Source organism: Myotis daubentonii, chromosome 9 (genome assembly GCF_963259705.1).
Source record: "Myotis daubentonii chromosome 9, mMyoDau2.1, whole genome shotgun sequence".
Lineage (NCBI taxonomy): Eukaryota > Metazoa > Chordata > Mammalia > Chiroptera > Vespertilionidae > Myotis > Myotis daubentonii.
In genome coordinates, this window is record NC_081848.1 from 4,416,022 (window position 1) to 4,439,513 (window position 23,492).

A 23,492-nucleotide genomic window follows, 5' to 3' on the forward strand; every position below is an offset into this window, starting at 1 on the left:
GCTGGCCAAAAATAAAATGCTTCCAGGGATCTGAAAGACTTGTGTACCCCCAGCCAGTGTGCTCAGTGGGGGGTTCTATTTTTGGTCAAGGGCACCTGGGACCTGGGCTGCAGGTTTGATCCCTGGCCCTGGTCGGGGCACATACAGGAGGCAACCAGTCAATATGTCTCTCTCACATCCATGTTTCTTTCTTTCTCTCTTTTTTTCCTCTCTACCTCTCCTCCCTTTCCCTCTCCCTCTCCCTCCCACCCCCTCTAAAAATCAATGAGAAAAAAATATCCTCGGTGAGGATTAACAAAAAAAGACTAGTGTAAAATAGACAGAGGTCACCGAACAAGAAAAAGTCCCTGATGTGCTCAAAGTGTATATTTACTGGTTATGAGACAGAAAGCTAGGAAGACTGAAGGATGGGATCAAAATATGGGAACAGCTTGACTCACTGTTATAGCACATAAGAAACACTCACTAGGTTTATTGATTGCTAGACAAGCTATTAGGACTTCTAAGCATCCCAATAAACTAGCACTTGGTGAGAAATGGACAAAATGAATCCTGTCAATTTTAATTTAGCATAGACTCTTACATCACATCCAAAGTAATGCTTCCAACAATAATCAATCGCTCTGTCACAGGAGTTCATCAGGTAAGCTCAGAACATTAGAAGAAAAGAAGAATCATGCTTGATATTGCAGTTTTTCTGCTGCTTGCTCTAAGCTAGTACTTCTATGAATCAACTGATGACGTCCTTTAAACTGCAAGGTTATTCTGGAAGAGCCCCACTTGCTGCCATTCTCCATGCGTCACTATTAAAGGCAGGGAGTGCGGTCCCAGAAGAGCACTAGCACGGAAGCCTCACTCTCTAATGCCAGCGATAATCTTGAAGGATGCAAGCTGGGAACTAGAAAGAGCCCTCACAAAAGAGAGAAAACATCCATGACATAGGAGCCAGCTGTCCGGGAAAAATCATCAAATACATGACTAACCTGAATATTTGATTTGATTTGATTTTTTTTTTTGGTCAATTTGGACTGTCATCTTTAAAAATTTAAGTACCTTAAAATGTATAGAGACTACCTCCAAATAGTACAAAGAACTTAGCAGAATTTTATTAAGTAAATTCAGCTTATATAATATCAATGTGAAATTCTCTTAGTTTCTTATCCAATGATTCAACAAATACTTGTCAAATAATTATCAGGTACACAGCTCTCAACTCTGCTGTAAAAGAACACAATGCACAGAGAGCCGGACAGGTGTTCCAAGGAGAAAGAAATTAGTTCAGGAAGAATGTGAGGAAAACTTCACAAAGAAGGGAGATTTAAGCTGAAACTTGTACAATGGATGACACCTTAAAAAAGAATCCCTTTTCGCAAAAGAACCCCAATTTTCCAACCCAGAAACATGGGAGTTACTCTGACTTTTCCCGGTCTACCTACCGGTGCTACCCCCAACATCTTACAAACATGTTGACTTCTTGCCCCCCCACTGATAACACCTGAGTTTGGGCCACCATTATTCTAACCTCGGTCCTGACAGATCAGTCATCCGAAGGGTCCTCTACACTACCCCAATCTACTTTCCAACTATCAAAGTAATAGACCTAAAATGCAAATCTCATCCTTTGTTACCCTTCGCACCTTAAAATCTTTCAAAATCTCTATCAGGGCAATAACCCAAACCCTCTACCGCGTGAGTGAGTCTTTTATGATCTGGCTTCTAACTACTTTGGCAGCTCATTCCTCTCCACCTCACATCTGTCGCTACCTCCCTGGGGGCCTCCTGCCTGCAATGTCTTTCTCTTATTCTTTGCCTGGCCAATTCTCACCACTGCAAATGTTTCTTTGAAAGTTTCAAACCAACAGAAAAACTAATAGAGTAGTACAATGAACAAATATGCCCTTTTTCTAGATTTAGCAGTTACACTTTTTTGCCATATTTATTTTACCTCTATCTCTGAATCACCTGAAAGTTGGACATCATAAAACTTAAACCCTAAAACTTTATTTTATTTTGAAATTAGATGATCTTTATTATTAAGTTAATTGACAAGTGTCAGAAAAATTCACTATTACCATTAAAAGGCAGAAAGCTTATACATACAATTTATGAATTGCTGCTACTCACATAACTGTTTAGATTGTATTTGGAGGTTAACAAAGAGGAGGCTTAAACCCTAAAACTTTAACAAGTACAACTTACTACATAATCACAAAAACCATAATCACATTCAAAATATTTAGCATTGATAGTATTACCTAATGTATAGTCTATATTCAAATTTTCCCAATTATTCCAAAATGTCCTTTATAGTTTCTTTAACGCAGGATCAAACCAAGGATGATACATTGCACTTGCTGGTCTTGTTTCCCCTTATCTTTTAGGACTCAATTTTGGAATAATTTCCCCTGGAAAGTCCTGACTCTCCCTACCCAGTCTGGTTACATGCTTCTTCTAGACAGTGGTTCTCAACCTTCTGGCCCTTTAAATACAATTCCTCATGTTGTGAGCCAACCATATAATTATTTTCGTTGCTACTTCGTAACTGTAGTGTTGCTACTGTTATGAATCGTCATGTAAATATCTGATATGCAGGATGGTCTTAGGCGACCCCTGCGAAAGGGTCGTTCGACCGCCAAAGAGGTCGCGACCCACAGGTTGAGAACCGCTGTAATGGTACCAGTATCCTGGTATCATTATACTCTTTTGTAATTATCCATTTATTTACCTATTTCCCCTATTAACCAATAAGCTCCTTGAGGGCTTTTGATTTTCCAGACCCATACTGTTTGACTTACAGTAGATATTCAATAAAGGTTGGCCAAATGCATGAAAGAGCTACAAATAGCGAATATGTCTGTTATAGACTTAATTGTGGCCCCCACAAGTTCGTATGTTGAAGCCTAATCCCCAATGTGACTGCATGTGGAGACAGGGTGTTTAAGGAGGTAATTAAAATCAAACGATGTCATTAGGATGGGGTTGTAATCCAATAGGACTGGTGTCTTTATAGGAAGAAGCGAGACACCAGGAGTGTGCGTGCAGAGGAAAGGCCATGTGAGGACACAACAAGAAGGAAGTTGCGTCTGCAAACCAAGAAGAGAGGTCTCACCAGAATCCAACCCTGCCAGCATCTTGATCTTGGACTTCAAGCCTCGGGAACTATGAGAAAATAAGTTTCTGTTGTTTAAGCCATCCAGTCTATGGTACTCTGCTATGGGAGCCTGAGCATACTCATTAATACAATGACCAAAATCTTTGTGTCCACAATTCCTATGTTTAATAGAATGCTAAACTAAACCTATACATCACTGCTAGAACAAAGATACAAACAGAAGACTTCTTCCCCTACTTCTTTACTTCTTCCCCTACTTACTTTAGACAAATTCAACAGAATGACAGAAAGCATGACATGCATAAAAAAACCCAATTGCATCCTTAAGACTACCAAATTGTTATCAATCACCATTTGCAGCTACCCAATCAGATGGTAAAGAAGAGAGATATGTAGAGTGTATGAAGCACATACCAAAAGGAAATATTTCATGGAGCTTATTATAAAATTACAGACTCACCTTCCCAACTTCTGCTGTTTAAGATATCTGCTGCTAAGGTGCTTACAGGTGCCTACACAGAGACTATGAAGACGATGGCACAGGCCATGTTGTTGGGCAGTGGTGTTAGCTGTTTGGATTGACAACAAAGCCTAGTACAGTGTTCTGCTTCTTATACATTCTTCATAATTGCTGGCATATGGCTCATCACAGACCCATCTTCTAATCATTATCACTAGATTCTCAACAGAACAACTAATTGGTCTTTAGGCCATCTTCTAAACATTCTTTCTCATGTTGGCCTTTCACAATTATCACCTTTTATGCTTGGAAAATGATTCAGCAAATGAGCTTGCTACTTTTCACTTAGCTCTTTCACATATTAGCAAACCAAAATTTCTTTGATAAAGAAAAATACATTTTAGTAGAATTTAAATAAAGTCACCATGGTATTCACAGCTATTTTGATTTCCAAACAGCTCAGGCTAAGGAATCTGAAAGACTGAAAATGTGATCAAGACCTATGCCCATCTTACTCTTGCTGCAGTGCCCAAGAGGACAGACACAGATCCACTATACAATTCTTTACGAATAACTTAGAGTGTTACTTTTAGAAATTTACTTTTGGTACTGAATAGCATAAATATAATCAAAGTATTCTCATAGACTGAACCTTTAAAAATTCAGGTTATAAAGCAAGTAAAATAGGTGGTAGATGCCTATCAAAATATTGATCAAACTTGGGACCCAACAATTAGCTGCTATTATTTCAAGGTATTAATGAATCTCTGAAAGTTCCTTTATTAACCCTAAAATAGGGTACAGGAAAAGCTAAAATCATTAGAGGATTTTTATTTGTGTACTTGTTTTTAAAATAAAAATTAAACTGAAAGAAAAGAAACTAGAAATACAAACAGGACTGGCCCCTTATGCACATACACATACACATATACATAGGGTTTTTATTCTTAATAGCATCATTTACCTTCTGCCCTTCTCACAAAGTTTCTCAATTTCAGCTTTCAGATCCTGCTCCTTCTGCAAAAACTCTTTCTTTTCTTTTTCTATCTTCTTCTTTGTTTCTTCTCGCTTTATCGTTACATCCTGGATAGCTTTTAATATCTCCTGAGTCCCACACAATTACAGGCACACACAAATAAAGAAGGAAATAAATTAGTTCTTTTGGTCTGAAAGTTATTTTGAACTATCACAATTTAACATATTGAATTTAGTAAACTCAAATTGAATTGAAGGAAGCTGGCTGATGGGTGTCTCCTAAAGCCAGTTTTCAGATGTAAAGAAGACAGTTACACTAAAGCATATTTCAATTCAAGAGGAGAAAGAATTTCTAACTGTTCAAAAAATGGAATTTACTGCCTTGTATAGCAATAAGCTCTCCATTACTGGTGTTCAAATAAAGGCTAAATGAACCAGTCAAGAATGCTGAGAAAGGTATTCTTGCATAGGGTGGGAATTTGTTATTTTCAACAAATATGGTCTTGTTTTGCTTTGTTATGGTCCTACTTTATTACGTGTGATGTTATTTTTTTCTTTTCTCACTATTTAACAAATATATATATGTATGTATTAATATGAAGTTGTTATAAAAAAGTGACAAAGTTGAAAGATAAATATCACATGATCTCACTCATATGTGGGATATAATGATCAACATAATTTGTTGAACAAAAATAGAGCCAGAGACAAATGGCAGGGGAGGGGGGAGTTAGAGAGCAACCAAAGGACTTGTATGCCTGCATATTAGCATAGCCAATGGACATAGCCACTGGGATGGTGGGGGCTTACCCGGGGTGGGAATGGCTTGGGGGGGGGGGGGGCGGGGAGATGTCAATCGGGGGAAAAGGAGACATACGTAAAACTTTAGACAATAAAAAAAAATTTAAGATGGAAAACCACACACACACAAAAAAGTGATAGTATTAAGTCACTCCCTAATTCACATAAATTCCATCCATAAAATAATCAACGCGTTGACTCTTTTGTGTTTTCACATTTTTCTCCATTCTCACACAAACACATGTATACTTATGTATTTCACTGTTTTTGTGTCTTCTTAACTGAGGTCATTTTATATATGTTATTCTGTATCCTGATTTCTTTTTTACTTGAAATGAAGATAATGTCAATAAACATAGATCTAACTCAAAAATGGCTGCATAGCCGAAACCGGTTTGGCTCAGTGGATAGAGCGTCGGCCTGTGGACTGAAGGGTCCCAGGTTCGATTCCGGTCAAGGGCATGTACCTGGGTTGCGGGCACATCCCCAGTAGGAAATGTGCAGGAGGCAGCTGATCGATGTTTCTCTCTCATCGATGTTTCTAACTCTCTATCTTTCTCCCTTTCTCTCTGTAAAAATCAATAAAATATATTTAAAAAAAAAATGGCTGCATATGACATAATGTGCATATATGCAATTTGTCTGACCATTCTCTGTCAAGAGCCCATCAGGTTGAATTCAGCTTTTTTGTAACTATAAGCAATGCTGTATTAAACACTCTAGATGTGTACACTTTCATACAAAAACTTCTATTTCTGTTCAACAGACCCATTAATACTGAGATTGCTAGGTCACAGTATATGTACATTTTAAATTTTAACCAACAATTCATAATAACATCTCCAAAAACATCATAACAATTCATACTCCTACCAATGTCTGAAAAAGAACACATTTTTCCTCACACTTGACAACTTATTTCATTTCTGCCAATCCCTTGCGGGGGGGGGGGGGGGGGGGAGAGGGAGGAATGGTAACTAATTACAATGAGCATTTCCCTAACTCCCATTCTTTTGCTTTTTTTCTAATATGTTTTTATTGATTTCAGAGAGGAAGGGAGAGGTAGGGAGAGGAAGAGAGAGAGAGAGAGAGAGAGAGAGAGAGAGAGAGAGAGAGAGAGAGAGAGAGAGAGAGGAACATCAATAACAAGAGAGAATCATCGACCAGCTGCCTCCTGAACGCCCAACGTTGGGGATCCAGCCCACAACCTGGGCATGTATAGTGACCAGGAATCGAACTGTGACCTCCTGGTCCATAGGCTGACATTCAACCACTGAGCTACGCTGGTAGGGCCCTAACTCCCATTGTTTTTACTGTTTGTCTCCTCCAACTATAATAACTATTCAATGAAGGCAGAGACTATGTTTGGTTCACCACTAAATCTTCACAGCCTAGATCAGGAACTCAAAAAATAGTTTCTGAGTAAATGAATGAGCACCAGTGAGGCTGTGCTTCTTTCATATACTTATTACCTATTTGCTTTTTCTCATCCTAATCCCTGGAATGTCTTACCTTCCATGGGAAAAGAAACTCTGTAGATGTGATGTGGGGAAGAATCTTGAGATGGGAAGGTAATCCTGGATTATCTGGGTAGGCCCAATCCAATCCCAACATGGGTCTTTAAAAATGAAGGACCTGCTCTGGCCAGTGTACTCAATGGTTAGAGCATCAGCCTCCACAAACATCAGCCTGTACACTAAAGGGTCGCAGTTTTTTTTTAAAAGAACTTTTTAAAAATATGTATTTTACTGATTTTTTACAGAGAGGAAGGGAGAGGGATAGAGAGTTAGAAACATCGATCAGCTGCCTCCTGCACACCTCCTACTGGAGATGTGCCCGCAACCAAGGTACATGCCTTGACCAGAATCAAACCTGGGACCTTTCAGTCCGCAGGCCGAAGCTCTATCCACTGAGCCAAAGGGGTCGCAGTTTTGATTCCCAGTCAAGGGAAGGTACCTCAGTTGCAGGTTTGCTAATAACTTAATTTTCTTTTTTTAAAAATATATTTTATTGATTTTTTACAGAGAGGAAGAGAGAGGGATAGAGAGTTAGAAACATCGATGAGCGAGAAACATCAACCAGCTGCCCCCTGCATGCCTCCTACTGGGGATGTGCCCGCAGCCAAGGTACATGCCCTTGACCGGAATCAAAGCTGGGACCCTTGAGTCTGCAGGCCAACTCTCTGTCCACTAAGCCAAACCAGTTAGGGCTTGATTTTCACCTAATGGTGCCCATGTTGGATTTCTGACCTATAAATTAAGCCACCAAACTCATGGTAATTTGTTACAGCAGCAATAGAGAACTAATACAATAACCTTCCCTGGTTTTCTGTAGATTATGTGACTTTTTTTTTTTAAATATATATATATTTTTAATTTTTTTTTATTGCTTACAGTATTACAAAGGGTATTACATATGTGTCCCTTTTTTTCCCCCAACCTTGACAATCCCCTGGCCTCCCCTACCCCCCAGTGTCTTATGTCCATTGGTTATGCTTATATGCATGCATACAAGTCCTTTGGTTGATCTCTTACCCCCCTCCCTCCTGCCCCCCACCCCTCCGATTATGTGACTTTTACCATGAATTTACATGAATCTCAGAATGTCATGGATATTAAACCCTTCATCAGATGTACTACTAATATTTTCTCTTAGTCTAACATTGATCTTCTTTACTTTTTGTGTCATTTGCTGTATCAAAAATTTTTAATTACATATAATTAATTTTTTTGTGGCTTCTGGGTTTTCTGCCTGGCTTAAAACGATCTCTTGCAACTTGAGATTTTATATATATACTAGAGCAGTGATGGTGAACCTATGACACGCGTGTCAGAGGTGACACGCGAACTCATTTTTTTGGTTGATTTTTCTTTGTTAAGTGGCATTTAAATATCCTATCTAATAATAGAGAAACATGGTAGTTAACTGTAACTTTGCTACCCTTCTGGCTAATCAGCAAGATATGCAAATTAACTGCCAACCAAAATGGCAGCCGGCAGCCTGGCAGCTGAAGCGAACAGGAGGCTTACTTGCTCCAGTGATAGAGGAAGCCAAGGTTCCCCGCCTGCGGCTGCCGACCTTTAAGCTGCAACTCTAAGAAACAATGTTGCAATTATAGAAGCTAAACCATTCCCAGAAACCTGCTTTCAGCCAGCCGGGATCTCAGAGCTGGAGTTGCAACAGTGTTTCAATTATAGAACCCAAACAAACCCAGATCAGCAGCCGAGGTCTCAGAGCTGGAGTCGAGCCTCAGAGCTAAAGCCGGCTCTCAGTTCCAATGACAGCCATAGAAGGCTAATAAATCCCAGAATAAAAAAAAAAAGAAAAAAAGGAGAGGTTGGGAGCTTCAGTCACCCGCCAGCCTGATAACGGCCCTCAGCCCCTCACCCAGACTGGCCAGGCACCCCAGTGGGGACCCCCACCCTGAAGGGGGTGTGACCAGCTGCAAACAGCCATCATCCCCTCATCCAGGCTGGCCAGGCACCCAAGCGGGACCCCCACCCTGATCCGGAACACTCTTCAGGGCAAACCAGCTGGCCCCCACCCATGCACCAGGCCTCTATCCTATATAGTAAAAGGGTGATATGCCTCCCAGCACCGGGATCAGCAGAGCCACGAGGCCTCCCGGCACCAGGATCAGCGGAGCCGCGAGGCCTCCCGGCAACAGGATCAGCGGAGCTGCGAGGCCTCCTGGCCCCTGGAGCAGTGTGACAGGGGGCAGCGCCCAAACCCCCTGATCGCCATGCGGCTCTGTGTGTGACAGGAGACGGGGACACAACCCCCTGATCCGCCCTGCTCTGTGTGTAACAGGGAGCGGTGCCCCAACTTACCTATCAGCCCTACTCTGTGCGTGACAGGGGGAAGCTCCCTAAACCCCTGATCGGCCCTGCTCTGTGCGTGACAGGGGGGAGCTCCCCAACCCCCTGATCGGCCCTGCTCTATGCGTGACAGGGTACGGAGCCCCAACCCCCCTGATGGGCCCTGCACTGTGTGTGACAAGGGGGAGCTCCCCAAACCCCAATGGGCCCTGCTCTGTGCGTGACAGGGGGTAGCGCCCCAACCCCCTGATTGGCCCTGCTCTGTGCATGACAGGGGGTGGCACCGCAACCTCCCCAATCAGCTCTGCTCTGAGCCCGACCAGGGGCTGTACCTAGGGATTGGGCCTGCCCTCTGCCACCCGAGAGCGGGCCTAAGCCAGCAGGTCGTTATCTCCTGAGGGGTCCCAGACTGTAAGAGGGCAAAAGTGGGGCTAAGGGACAACCCCCACCCCCGCCATTGCACAAATTTTTGTGCACCAGGCCTCTAGTATAAAATAAATATCAAAAACGTAAGTCTTTGCCAAAACTGGTTTGGCTCAGTGGATAGAGCGTCGGCCTGTGGACTGAAAGGTCCCAGGTTTAATTCTGGTCAGGGGCATGTACCTGGGTTGCAGGCACACACCCAGGAGGAGGTGTGCAGGAGGCAGCTGATCGATGTTTCTCTGTCATCGATGTTTCTAGCTCTCTATCCCTCTCCCTTCCTCTCTGTAAAAAACCAATAAAATATATTTAAAAAAAAAAAAAAAAGAAAGAAAAACCTAAGTCTTTGTTTTACTATGGTTGCAAATATCTAAAAATTTCTATATGTGACATGGCACCAGAGTTAAGTTAGGGTTTTTCAAAATGCTGACACGCCGAGCTCAAAAGGTTCTCCATCACTGTACTAGTCACTCGGTGCACGAATTCGTGCACATTCAAAGGAAATTAATTAGAAGAAATATTTTAATATGACTATATGACCTTTCTCTATTATAGAAGTGTGAACCAAATTCACGATCCACAATGACAGATGGAAACACATGCGTGCGATTGGCACTAGCGAGAGCTTTATATGTATCGTGCATGCGCCAGTCGACTTAGCCTTTTATAATATGGAACAAACTTGCTTAATTAGACTTGCTTTCTGATGTAGCTAAACTTTTTCCAGCCCAGTGAAGCACCCCAACTTCTCTTTCAGGTAATTGTCAGCAACACAGCAGTAAATATCAACACAAAGCAGATTATTATTGTAGATCACGCAGGGAGAACAAAGGGTAAAATATTTAACTGCAGCTGTTTGACTATATTCTGCACAGTGGGAAAACCTGAAGTCATTTTCAAGGTCCACCATTTCTTCTTTTCAGTCAGGTCAAGTTTCTAAGCTTTCTAAATCTCCGTTTTCTGGCTAATGAAAAGAAAATAGGATTCCACCGAGTCTCCTATCTACCTACTCCAGGACTACTGTGAGGATCAAATGAGATGAGGCACAGGAAAACACTTCACAGACATTTGGTTAAAGTGTGAAATGTTTGCACCTGGCTATAAAGCAAGTTGTGTTCCTGGGCTGAAGAAACTGCAAGGAGGCTAGTTGTAGCTAGGGAGAGGAAGCCAGGCATTGCTATGTGATGTCATTACCTGGGCAGACACTTAGCATATTAGCCTTTTATATATATAAATTCTCCTAAATTTTTTTCTAATTTGAAAGATTTTTCCACTTCTTATATGTAGGTTTTTAATCCACCTACAATTGTATTTTTAAATATGTGATAAGAGACTAATAAATTATTTCCTAGAAAGACTGTCAATTACACCAACAAATTATATTAAGTAAACAATCCTTTTCTCTCTAAACTAAAACAGAAGTGAGAGTTTTAATAAGATGCCCTCAAAGGTTATTTTTATCCTTAAAATTCTATGATAACCATTAAAAACTTAAATACTACTTTTCTATTTCTATTAACTTGGAAACAAAATTAAAGTTTGATTAGGGACTATAACTTTACTCATTGACAATTTTAACATAAACAGAAAACCTGGTGGTTCTTCATTTCTTCTTCTCTCCTTTGCTGAAGTTGCTTTAGTTGCACTTGGAGCTGATCCTCCACTTGCCTCTGCTTGTCCAGGACCTCCTGGTAACGTTCCTTCAACAGGGTTCTCTCTGTCATCATTTTATCCTATTGGTGGTAACAGAAGAAAAGTGTAATCCCCAATTTAACTGCAACACTCACCAGTCACCTGCTCAAGGCACTGTGTGGAGCTCTAGTGTCCAAAACTGCAGCTACTAGCCACATGTGGCTGTGTTAACCTAAACTAATTAAAATAAAAAATTTTTAAATCCAGCCCCTCATTTACCTCACCACATTCCAAGTGGTCATAACTACACGTGACTTGTGGCTACCATATTGGACAGCACAGACACGAAATATTTCCACCATTATAGGGAGTTCTAACGCAGTGTTTGGCAACCCATCGCCTGTGGACCAAATCTAGCCATTGCCTGTTTTTGTAAATAAAAGTTTTATAGAAACACACCATAGTCAATGGCTTACAGGCTGATTTCACACTACAATGGCAGAGTGGAATGTTACAACCGAGCACATACATGAAGCCTAAGATATTTATCATCTGACCCTTTAGAGAAAAAGTTTCCCAATCCCTGCTCTAGGAAATAAGAGGAAGGAGGCACTTTATCATCCTTTAAGAGAAAGAATGGGCAAAAACAAAGAACACGTCACCTACCAAAATGCGTCCAGAAACAGGGTTTCTTACATCATTAGCTCTGAAAACTTACAGACCCGCAAAGAGGTCTAGGGAACTAGGGATTCAGACTGAGCAATTCAGCAAGCTCTCATATAAAGTAGGGAGCAGAAGCAAGGAACACAGTTCAGCTCTGCCTCCCTCAAATCAGTAAATCAAGAAAAATTGTGGTTACCTTTCAAAAGGGCACTAAAACTTAAAGAGGATCAATTTAAAACTCAGCGGTATAAGGTAGGGGCAATTACCATAAACGCATGAAAATAGCAAATAAAACTGGAGCCAGTTTCTTGTATTGCCGCTAAGCTTAATACCTGCCTAGTTCCACTGCCTTTTTAAAAAATTTATTAATTTCAGAGTGAAGGGAGAGGGAGAGAGAGATAGAAACATCGATGATGAGAGAGAATCACTGAACGGCTGCCTCCTGCATGCCCCCTACTGGGGGGGTCAAGCCCGCAACCCAGGCATGTGCCCTTGACTGGAATTGAACCTGGGACCCTTCAGTCCACAGGCCAATGCTCTATCCACTGAGCCAAACCAGCTAGGGCCCAGTGCCTTTTTTAAAGAAAAATACAACCGAACAAAACAATCCTGGGCCTCTTCTGGCCCAATTGCCTGACAGTTTCCACCCGTTTCAGACTAATACTAAAGTGTATTTTTGACTTTAGTTGGCCCATTCAATTGCTATACAGTCATCCAAACCCCACATTAAACTATGGGGACAAAATAAATACTCTGTGTAAATAAACTGATTAGCATAAGTGCTCAATAAAAGATGACTTCTCCTCCTTTCTCTGGAGGTTCTCTTCTACCCCGCACATCTCCATGAGGCCTCTAGTCTCTGGGATCTTTTTACCTGCCCGTTATTAATAATTCCTGAGTTGTTACTCTCTATTTAAAAGTTTTCATTGGCATCATCTGATTTATATGTTCCAATAACTTATTTATTTCCATTTGCTCAAGTCCTTCAACATGCTCTACATATTCACTTTTATATGGTTAATAAAAGCACTTTTCCTTTCTCCACTCAATTAACACATCTTCCCCTAAAGACCTCTACCTGACCCTAGGGGGCTTTCCTAGCATTATCCTTCCTCTTGAAAAATATATATTAGCTATGCATTCACTAAAGGGGTGGAAGTTTTTGCCACAAAATCAAGAGGACCATTTTAGCAAAGATAAATGTGAAGTTCTCTAAGTTTCAAAAACTAATTGCCTAGGAATAAAATGGGCATACACAACTATATAATACTCTAGAGGCCTGGTGCACGAAATTCGTGCGGCTGGGGGGCCGGGGGGGGGGAGGGGTGGTGGTGGCATGTGTGTCCCTCAGCCCAGCCTGCACCCTCTCCAATCTGGGACATCACTCTCACAATCCAGGACTGCTGGCTCTGAACCGCTCTCCTGCCTGCCTGCCTGACTGCCCCCTAACCATTCCCCTGCCAGCCTGATCAACACCTAACTGCTCTCCCCTTCCAGCCTGGTCACCCCCAACTCCCCTCCCCTGCAGGCCTGGTCGCCCCTAACTTCCCTCCCCTGCCAGCCTGGTTGCCCCCAACTGCCCTCTCCTGCAGGGCTGGTCCCCCCCCAACTGCCTTCCCCTGCAGGTCTGGGTCCCCAACTGTCCTCCCTGCCAACCTGGTTGCCCCTAACTGCCCTCCCCTGCCGGCCATCTTGTGGCGGTCATCTTTGACCACATGTGGGAGGCCATCTTGTATGTTGGAGTGATGGTCAATTTGCATATTACTCTTTTATTAGATTGGATGAGACTTGATGGCATTTGACTGAAAGCTCAACAGTGTGACGAGACTGTCAAAATAAACTAACAACCCTAACCAGTTTGGCTCAGTGGATAGAGCGCCAGACTGTGGACTCAAGGGTCCCAGGTTCAATTCCGGTCAAGGGCAGGTACCTTGGTTGCGGGCACATCCCCAGCAGGGGATGCGCAAGAGGCAGCTAATCGATGTTTCTCTCTCATCGATGTTTCTAACTCTCTATCCCTCTCCCTTCCTCTCTGTAAAAAAATCAATAAAATATATTTTTTAAAAATAAATAAATAAACCAACAGCTTAAGAAATAGTGTTTAGAATGAGAGTTAAAGAACGAGAGGCCCATTGTATTGTGAACTAATTATAGTCTGTCTGGATTATTACATTTTGTTCTCAGGATCACATTTCAAAAGAAACCCTGATAAGATGGAACATGTCTAGGTGAAAGATAACCAGGGTGATGAAAGGACTGAAAACATTATATAAAGAATGGTAAAAACATCTGGAGAATGTTTCACCTGGAAAAATTCAGATCTGAGAGCTAAGAGGAAGAAGCAGGGTAAAAAACCTTCAAAAATATGTAAGGTGATTGGACAACTTCTCATGGTGGCAGCAGCCGGTGGGGCACTGAGGAGTGGTGACTGAGTTTCAAGCCTGGTGGTGTGTCCCGCCTCTAGCATGGCTTCCCCCGCCCCTCCAGCCCCTGCACCCTGATGCTGAGCCTGCCCTGGCTGGGGACGATGGCAGAGTATTTCCTGGGCCACAGCATGCCCCGGAGTTCCGTGGACCAAGTGTTCTCGGCCTTCTGGCAGTGGTATCTGTATCCCTACAGCAACCATGTCCTGTGGAAGACACAGTGCACAGGGAGGTGACCCCTGCCCCAGAGACTCCTGCTGGGCCAAGTGACTATTTCCTGCCAATACTGCTTACTCGGTGTATGTATAGGAAGATTCAATTGTGGACCCCCAGAACCAGACCATGACCACTTCCCCTGAACATCAACCACACCCGGCTGGTGGTGGTGGAGGAACAATGTGATTACCGTGTGAACTGATTACAGAAGCTGGACTGACATCCACTGGAAAGGCTGGGTCTCCTCTAGCTCACTTGGCATTTCCAGAGCTGTCCACGAATTTGGTCTCTTCTGGTTCAAAAGCAATGTGACCAAGACGATGAAGGGTTTTGAATACATCTTGGCCAAGTTGCAAGGTGAGGCTCCTTCCAAAAGCCTTGCTGAGACAGCCAAGGAAGTCAAGGAGGAGGCAGAGAACGGCACTGGCAACACAAAGAAGGCCCAAGACCTCGCCGGCAAGGCAGCCATGAAGACGCAGCAGCAATAGCTTGTGTAGACAGCTGGCCCCAGTGCAGCAGCACACCAGACCACTTGGCTGCACTCCCTCTGTCCTCCTCCCTCTACTTTATTATTAAAAGCCAACTTCCAGCCCCATCTACTTTTTGGGTGGTGGGTTGGGCGTGGTGTCTGTTTGGCATCATTAGTGCATCACACATGTTACCCATGTCTAGGCTGGGCCCACTTTTTAAAAAAAATATATTTTTGTAGATTTCAGAAAGGGAGAGAGAGAGATAGAAACATCAACTGTGGGAGAGAATCATTGATTGGCTGCCTACTGTAGGCTCCCTACTGGGGATCGAGCCTGCAACCCAGGCATGTGTTCTGACAAGGATTCGAACCTCGACCTCTTGGTCCATAGGTCGATGCTCAACCAGAGCCACACCAGCAGGGTTGGGCCCACTTCTTTCAGCATCAGGTAGCTGAGGGACAGAGGAGCAGAGAGGTGCCATGGCTTGCCCAGGGTCACAGCGTGTAGGCAAAGTGATCATAAACACTAGACTGTGAGCTCCACGAGGGCAGGGACCTTTGTTTTGTTCTCTGCTGTGTCCCTAGTACCTGGAACAATGTCTAGCAAATACTTGTTGAATTCAATCCTCCTTGACTTCCTTGGCTGTCTCAGCAAAGCTTTTGGAAGGAGCCTCACCTTGCAGCTTGGCCAAGATGTATTCAAAATCCTTCATCGTCTTGGTCACACTGCTTTTGAACCAGAAGAGACCAAATTCCTAGACAGCTCTGGAAATGCCAAGTGAGCTAGAGGAGACCCAGCCTTCCCAGTGGATGTCAGTCCAGCTTCTGTAATCAGTTCGCATGGTAATCACACTGTTCCTCCACCACCACCAGCCGGGTGTGGTTGATGTTCAGGGGAAGATGGTCATGGTCTGGTTCTGGGGGTCCACAATTGACTCTTCCTATACATACACCGAGTGAACACACTTCCCGCTTGAAAAAAAATACATAGGATTAACAAGCAAAAGAGGATTTCGATTTATTCTACACTAGAGGCCCGGTGCACAAAAATTTGTGCACTCGGGGGGGAGGGGGGGACCCTCAGCCCGGCCTGTGCCCTCTCGCAGTCTGGGACCCCTCGGGAGATAACGACCTGCTGGCTTAGGCCTGCTCCCGGGTGGCAGAGGTCAGGCCCAATCCCTAGGTGCAGCCCCTGGTCAGGCTCAGAGAAGGGCTGATTGGGGAGTTGGGGCGCCGCCCCTGTCATGCACAGAGCAGGGCGGATCAGGGAGGTTGCGATGTCACCCTCAGTCACGCTCAGGGTAGGGCCGATAGGGGGGTTGGGGCACCGCCCCGTCACACTCAAGGCAGGGTCGATGGGCAGGTTGCAGCACCACCCCGTCACGCACAGAGCAGGGCCAATCAGGGGGTTGGGGAGCTCCCCCATGTCACTCACAGAGCAGGGCCCATCAGGGGGGTTGGGGCTCCGTACCCTATCACGCACAGAGCAGGGCCGATCAGGGGTTTGGGGAGCTCCCCCCTGTCACGCATAGAGTAGGGCCGATCAGGGGGTTGGGGTGCTGCCACTGTCACACTCAGGGCAGGGCCGATGGGGAGGTTATGGCTCTACCCCCTCACACACAGAGCAGGGCCCGTGGGAGGGGGTGGTTGGGGTGCCACACCCTGTCACACACAGAGCAGGGCGGATCAGGGGGTTGGGGCGCCGCACCCTGTCACACACAGAGCTGCAGGGCGATCAGGGGGTTTGGGCACTGCCCCCTGTCACGCTGATCCCGGTGCCGGGAGGCCTCGCGGCTCCGCTGATCCCGGGGCTGGGAGGCATATTACCCTTTTACTATATAGGATAGAGGCCTGGTGCACGAGTGGGGGCCAGCTGGTTTGCCCTGAAGGGTGTCCTGGATCAGGGTGGGGGTCCCCACTGGGGTGCCTGGCCAGCCTGGGTGAGGGGATGATGTCTGTTTGCAGCTGGTCACACCCCCTTCAGGGTGGGGTTCCCCACTGGGGTGCCTGGCCAGTCTGGGTGAGGGGCTGGTGGCTGTTTGCAGCTGGTCACACACCCTTCAGGGTGGGGGGTCCCCACTAGGGTGCCTGGCCAGTCTGGGTGAGGGGCTGAGGGCTGTTTTCAGGCTGGCGGGTGACTGAAGCTCCCAACCGCTCCTTTTTTTCTTTTATTCTGGGCCAGCTTTAGCTCTGAGGCTTGGCTCCAGCTCTTAGGCCTCCGCTGCTGAAAGCAGGTTTCTGGCCTTTGTTTACTTTCTATATTTGAAACAATGTTGCGATCCTGCTGGCTGAAGCCTGGCCGACTAAAGCAGGTTTCTGGGGTTTTGTTTAGCTTCTATATTTGTAACATAGTTGCTTAGAGTTGCAGCTCAGAGGCCAGCTGCGGCAGGCAGGGAAGGTTAGAGTCCTCCGTCACTGAAGCAAGCAAGCCTCATGTTCCCTTTAAGCTGCCTGGCTGCCGGCCGCCATCTTGGCTGGCAGTTACTTTGCGTATCTCCCTGATCAGCCGATGGGAAGGGTAGCGGTCATACGCTAATTACCATGTTTCTCTTTTATTAGATAGGATAACTCCAGGAAAAATTATAACAAGTTTTAGAGGTTCTGTCCTCACCCCAGAATGAGATCTCACAATAAGAGCTATTTTTAAAATGCAACATGCCCTAGCCATTTTGGCTCAGTGGGTAGAGCATTGGCCTACAGACTGAAGGGTCCCGGGTTCGATTCCAGCCAAGGGCACATGCCTAGGTTGTGGGCTCGATCCCCAGTGGGGGCTGTGCAGGAGGCAGTCGATCAATGATTCTCTCTCATCATTGATGTTTCTTTTCTTTTTTCTTTTTTTTAATATATTTTATTGATTTTTTTTACAGAGAGGAAGGGAGAGGGATAGAGTCAGAAACATTGATGGGAGAGAAACATCGATGCTGCCTCCTGCACACTCCCCACTGGGTATGTGCCCGTAACCGAGGTACATGCCCTTGACCGGAATCAAACCTGGGACCCTTGAGTCCGCAGGCTGATGCTCTATCTACTGAGCCAAATTGGTTAGGGCTCATTATTGATGTTTCTATCTTTCTCTCCCGCTTCCTTCCTCTCTGAAATCAATAAAATATATTTTTTAAAAAATAAATTAATTAAATAATGAAAATAAAAATGCAACAGGCTGCTTTGTGAGCAGTAAGCTTCCCATCTCTGGAATGTTGGGAATTTTATAAAGGAGGCTCCTGCATCTTTTCTGACTGAGATCACATGACTCTGGATTTTCTGCGTTAATGCTTTCATATATCAACAATGACAGTTCAAAGACTTACCAGATTCTTTTCAATATCTTGATCTGTGTTTACTTCTGAATCAGCCGTCTTAAAGTCAGTCTACAAAGACAGAAACAGCATATTCAGAACTGGTCAGTGGCATTTGAAGAGGGAGAATTGCTCTCATACTTTCACCTAAAATCTGTGCAACGAAGAGGCTAACGTGTTGGCTGCACAGCAAGAGCAGCACCGCAGCTCTGGCAAATGGACGCTGACATGCACCCTGCAGGAAGCACTTATCCCCCAGAACACCCAGGTGCAGAGGCTACACTCTTCATTATCAGTGAGACAGTATATGGAGACTGTCAGGTTCCTAGTCACCACAATTAGGCAATGGCTCCTGGCTTTACTATTTCTTGAACACCAGGATGAAGCCATTACATAGCACCAAATGGAAATAGTATGACAGCTGCCAGTAAAAAAATGATAAAGAGTAGTCTCCACCAACCATGAAGAAATGTCTCTTCCCTCAAAAAAAAAAAAAACCACAAAAAAAAAAAAAAAACACCCAAATTCCATTGTAATAGTAGAAACTTGATACTTGACCTGTACAGCAATGTTCTGAGAAAGCTTCAGGGAAGAGCTATCCTGATCATCATCCTGATCCACTCTGACTCCTTCAACCCCATTTGCTGGAGGTACTACAGGTCGGAAATCCAAGCCTGTGTCCCTGCTCCCTTCCTTTAGGATGGAGGCTTGTGGGGACTTCTCTTCAGGACAATTCCCGGAGGCAAGTTGCTTTGCATGGCCCCCTGCCTTAAGAGACCGAGTGACAGGATGGAGGCTCTCCCGGAGGCACGGATCCCCCTCCTCTCCTGCTGTGCTGGCCACGTCCTTCAAATCAGACTGAGACCCACCGCCAGAAAGACCAAGGGCTGTGGCTATCAAGTTTTCTCCTAAAACCGCCTGGTGCGCTGCTGAGGTGTCACCTGCTGATGAACCAGGATTCTGCTCTGGTTGTTCCAAATGGACATTTCTGTTATTCTCCTTGGTTATCGTTTGGCTACTTACACTCGACAGAGGTGAGTTCTTGTGCTTCTGTGCAGGGTCTTTGGGGCTACCAAAACACAAGACAAAAAGGTTCTCTCTTCACCCAGTCTTAAAGAGGGTTAAATATGCAATACTTCTAACATAACCACTAAAAGAACAAAACTGGACTATACAACCCCTCAAATTATCAAAAGAAAAGGAACTTCCTTTCTATCCAGGGATTTTCTCCCACATGCAGGGAATACAGCTCAGTGGTTAAGAACCTGGGTTCTGGCCCTGGCTGGTGTGGCTCAGTTGGTTGAGCGACATCCAGTGCAACGGAAAGGTTGCTGGTTCAATTCCCAGTCAGGGCACATGCCCAGGTTTTGGGCTTGATCCCCGGTAGGGTGCATGCAGGAGGCAGTTCATCAATGCTTTTCTCTCACATGGATGTTTCTCACACTCTCCCTTCCTCTCTCTCTCAAGTCAATAAAAAAAAATTTTTTTTTTTAAAAAGAACCTAGGTTCTAGAGACAGTCTCCAGTAAATGATGACACATAAGTGACTAAAATTCCAAAAATCTTTGAGGGTGAAGTTGAATAACCTTTAGGGATACAGAGGAAATAGCCTAATGCTAGTTAGAATATTTCATTTAGCTACATGCATTAATTTAGTTACATATATTTTAATAAAATATCAATTTAGAAATAGTTTTTATTCCACTCTCATGTTTCACAAAAATAATTTTCACTCAAACTCATTATACAGATCTCTGAGCAGAACCACTTTTTAGGTTCTTCAAGTTTTCCAGAGCATAGAATCTTCACTTCAAGCTGTGTGAAATACAAACACTTTTGAATCCAAAACTGAAGCTGTCATTAGAAATTTTATCCCAGACAAGTACATACATGTGCAACACTGGGATAGTTGTTTTACTGTGTATCACAGACACTTAACATATTGTGTTTTTGTTGTTGTTGTTTATTAATCTCACCCGAGAATATTCTTTCCACTGACTTTCAGAAAGAGAGGAAGGGAGGAAAAGGTGGGGAGGGAAGGAGAAGGAAGAGGAGAAAGAGAGGGAGGGAGAGAGATTCGTTGCCTCCTGCATGCACCCCGACCAGGGCCGGGGATCGAACCTGCAACCCAAGTATGTGCCCTTGACTAGATACCAAACCTGCCACCCTTTGGTGCACATGCCGGCCAACACTCTAAGCACTGAGCAACACCAACCAGGGCAACATACTGGTTTTTAAAGAGATCTTGAAAACCTATTTACAATGGTATCCAACATTCACAACTATAAATTTTTCATCCAGGAATAATGACTAAATCTGTGTTAAATTTCTTTTCCTTTTTTTAAAACCGGTTTTGTCAACTGATGCCCTTAAGCACCGCACACTAGAATGAGGCATCAGGTCACTATCCTTGCTTTCCTTAATAGTACTTGCTGTTCAAAATAAAACAACAGAGAGCATCTTGCATTATGAAAATCTTTATAAATACTCCAAGCTGATTCCTTGCTGGGAGTTAACTGAGGGGCAAGGGGGCACCTAATTACAAATTTGGGCATGTGTAGTGTCTGGATGGAATCCTGACTCTGTTATTTAGCAATTGTTTGACTCTGGGCAAATTACTTAACTTCATTTTAAAAACAGAAATAATATTACCTACCTATTACAATTATTGTGAGGATTACATGAGACAATGTTTCTGAAGTGTTTAGTATAGTGCCTGGCACATAGTAAACACCCGATACACCTTAACTGGTAATATCATTACTAATAGTATGTGGCTGATTTTATTTATAAAATGAAGATCCAAGTTTATGGTTAGGCTTACTTAACATTTGCCCCATTAGCCATTCACTAGCAAACTTCTGTTCATTTAAACAAACATTTACCGGAACCAGACAAGCCTGGGTTCAAACCCTGACTCCGACATAGCTTGGTAACCTTGGGCAAGTTACTAACCTCTCTGTGTCTGTTTCCTCACCTGTAAATAGGAATAATAATATTAGCACCTACCTCCTGGTATTGTTGGGAGGATTAAATGTGTTAATATATATAAAGCTGTTAGTACAGTGTTATATATTGTATTAAGTCCTAGGTACTGTAGAAAAAAGGTGACGTAGACTATATAGTCAATTTAGTACAACCCTGTACATACACTGTGCCAAGCATGTAAGATAGAAGGTTGGGTAATCATAATCCCTTCCCTCAAGAGTTCAGACGGAAGGCAAAATACATACATGAAGCAGTGAGCCATATTACCAAAGCTATCTACCGACACAGATATACAAACACATATGTGAATATACATATGTATAATAATAAACATGTACTTAAGTGTACATATAATCCATGTAGGATAGAATGAGGAAATAATTCTCACTTTTGGATGAGTCTGACCACCTGTATTCTGTCAACAAATATTTAGCGTGTGGTCAGACACTGTTGGAAATACAAACATAGATCAGCTAGTCCTTACCTTTATTTATTAAAATATATTTTATTGATTTTTTACAGAGAGGAAGGGAGAAGGATAGAGAGTCAGAAACATCAATGAGAGAGAAACATTGATCAGCTGCCTCCTGCACACCCTCTACTGGGGATATGCCCACAACCAAGGCACCTGCACCTTGACCGGAATCGAACCTGGGACCCTGCAGTCCGCAGGCCGACGCTCTATCCACTGAGCCAAACCGCTTAGGGCTGGTCCTTACCTTTAAAAAGCTCAAGCTAGTGCAGGGCTCCTAGAACCAAAAGGGGGAAAGACCAGCTCCCCTTCCACGAGGCCCTTTACCCCGTCTCCCCGCCAAGAACCCGTGCGTTACCTTAGACCACCTAGCAGGCCTTCTTCTGATTTGGAAGCGCACAGACCAGAGGACTCCGGGGGGTTGGGGGCACCGGCCACACCGGCGACCTCGGACGCCGCCATCGTGCTCTGCACATCCAGAAACAAAAGACAGGCTACAAGCTTCCCATTTTAAAAACAAGTGTTCTTCCGCCCTCACAACACAGTTTTTCCGGGAAAGGAACGAAGGTGGCTGGAGAACACGCGCGTATTGACCCTATAGGCCCGGCCTAAAAGCCATCCTGGGCAAACAGGCCCCAGCGAACCAGGCCCCTGCACCCACCATAGGGATGAAAACACCGCGGAGTCGGTGCAAAGCTCTTGGCAGAAATGCAGTCACTTACAGCATCCAGCCAGAGCCAGGGAGCTCTCCAATGGCCCACGCACCTACCTTGCCCAGTATCATTTACAAAGGATGCAATTTTTGGCCCGATTATCAACAATATCGTGTTTAAATCATTTTCTTGCTGTTACATTAGAAGCATTCTCCGTTAACGTAAGAGAAGTTTCAGGGGAAAGCAATGCTGATTTGGGCAGCCCAAGTAGCTTTTCGCTCGGGGCGCGCTCCACGGAGGGGTCAGTGATAACCACGGCCAGGAAAGGGCTCTTCCAGTCACTCCCGGGCGCAAGGGGGTGGGACCTGGGTTACCCCGAACGAAAATGAGCTGAAAACAAGGTAAGCCCAGTAAGGGGAACAGGGACAGATGACGTTCTTAGATGGAAAGGTCATCTTTCATGTGGCAAGACAAACTCATGGCCCGCTATGGGGAAAAATAAATGGGGGAGGGTATGTAGCATCGGGCTAGTTTAGATTCCTTAATTGATTTTAATAGTTATCACAAGAGCCCGTAGGGCAGGTCTGGGGACTGCTGCGCCCACACCTCGGGCACAAGCCAGAGAGCCCCGTGCCTCAGTTTCCCCCGCTACACAAAGGCCCTCGGAGAAAATGGGCCCCCAAGTCGCCATTACCGCTCCCTCAGGAGACGCCTCCAGCCCCAACACCGCCGGGGGCCGCAGACAAAACCACGGGCACGGTCCCGCCTGCGAGTCCACGCAGAAGGGCCGGGTGGGGCGCCCCGCACCGCAACCCGGGCGACCGCCGCCGAGGCGGCCACGGCGGGAGTGACGGTCCTCGGGGGCGGCCGCGAAGGGACAATGGGTGGAGGCAGCGCCGGGTGGCCCCCGCCGCCCTCCAGCCCGCTCAGCGGGCGGCTCCCTCGGGCACGGCGCCTCCGCACCTTCGCCTCGGCCCGCACCCCGCGGACAGCACCCGCCACCCTCCTAGGCCAGGACCCCCACTCGCAGCTCCTGGCGCCTCCACGCCCCCCACTCGCCTCCCGCCCCCCGCGTCGCCCCCCGGCCCGCGCGCC

At 44.9% G+C, this 23,492-nt stretch overlaps 1 protein-coding gene and 1 pseudogene across 2 annotated transcripts in view; one reads left to right on the forward strand and one right to left on the reverse strand.

Annotated features, from left to right (window-relative positions):
• The window catches only part of RNF214 (ring finger protein 214), a 62,559-nt gene that overhangs the window by 38,914 nt on the left and 153 nt on the right, over nucleotides 1–23,492 (reverse strand). The window contains exons 2-6 of one of the 2 annotated variants that reach the window (XM_059707788.1): nucleotides 22,103–22,212; nucleotides 18,844–19,354; nucleotides 18,298–18,357; nucleotides 11,179–11,319; nucleotides 4,537–4,676 (exon numbers count right to left, since the gene is read on the reverse strand). In XM_059707788.1, the coding sequence (XP_059563771.1) occupies nucleotides 4,537–4,676; nucleotides 11,179–11,319; nucleotides 18,298–18,357; nucleotides 18,844–19,354; nucleotides 22,103–22,206 (956 nt within the window). In that variant the 5' untranslated portion in view covers nucleotides 22,207–22,212. Of the gene's footprint in view, nucleotides 1–4,536; nucleotides 4,677–11,178; nucleotides 11,320–18,297; nucleotides 18,358–18,843; nucleotides 19,355–22,102; nucleotides 23,412–23,492 lie in introns of those variants that run through there. The other variant, XM_059707789.1, reaches the window with a different exon arrangement.
• On the forward strand, nucleotides 14,409–15,008 carry LOC132240522 (PRELI domain-containing protein 1, mitochondrial-like; annotated as a pseudogene).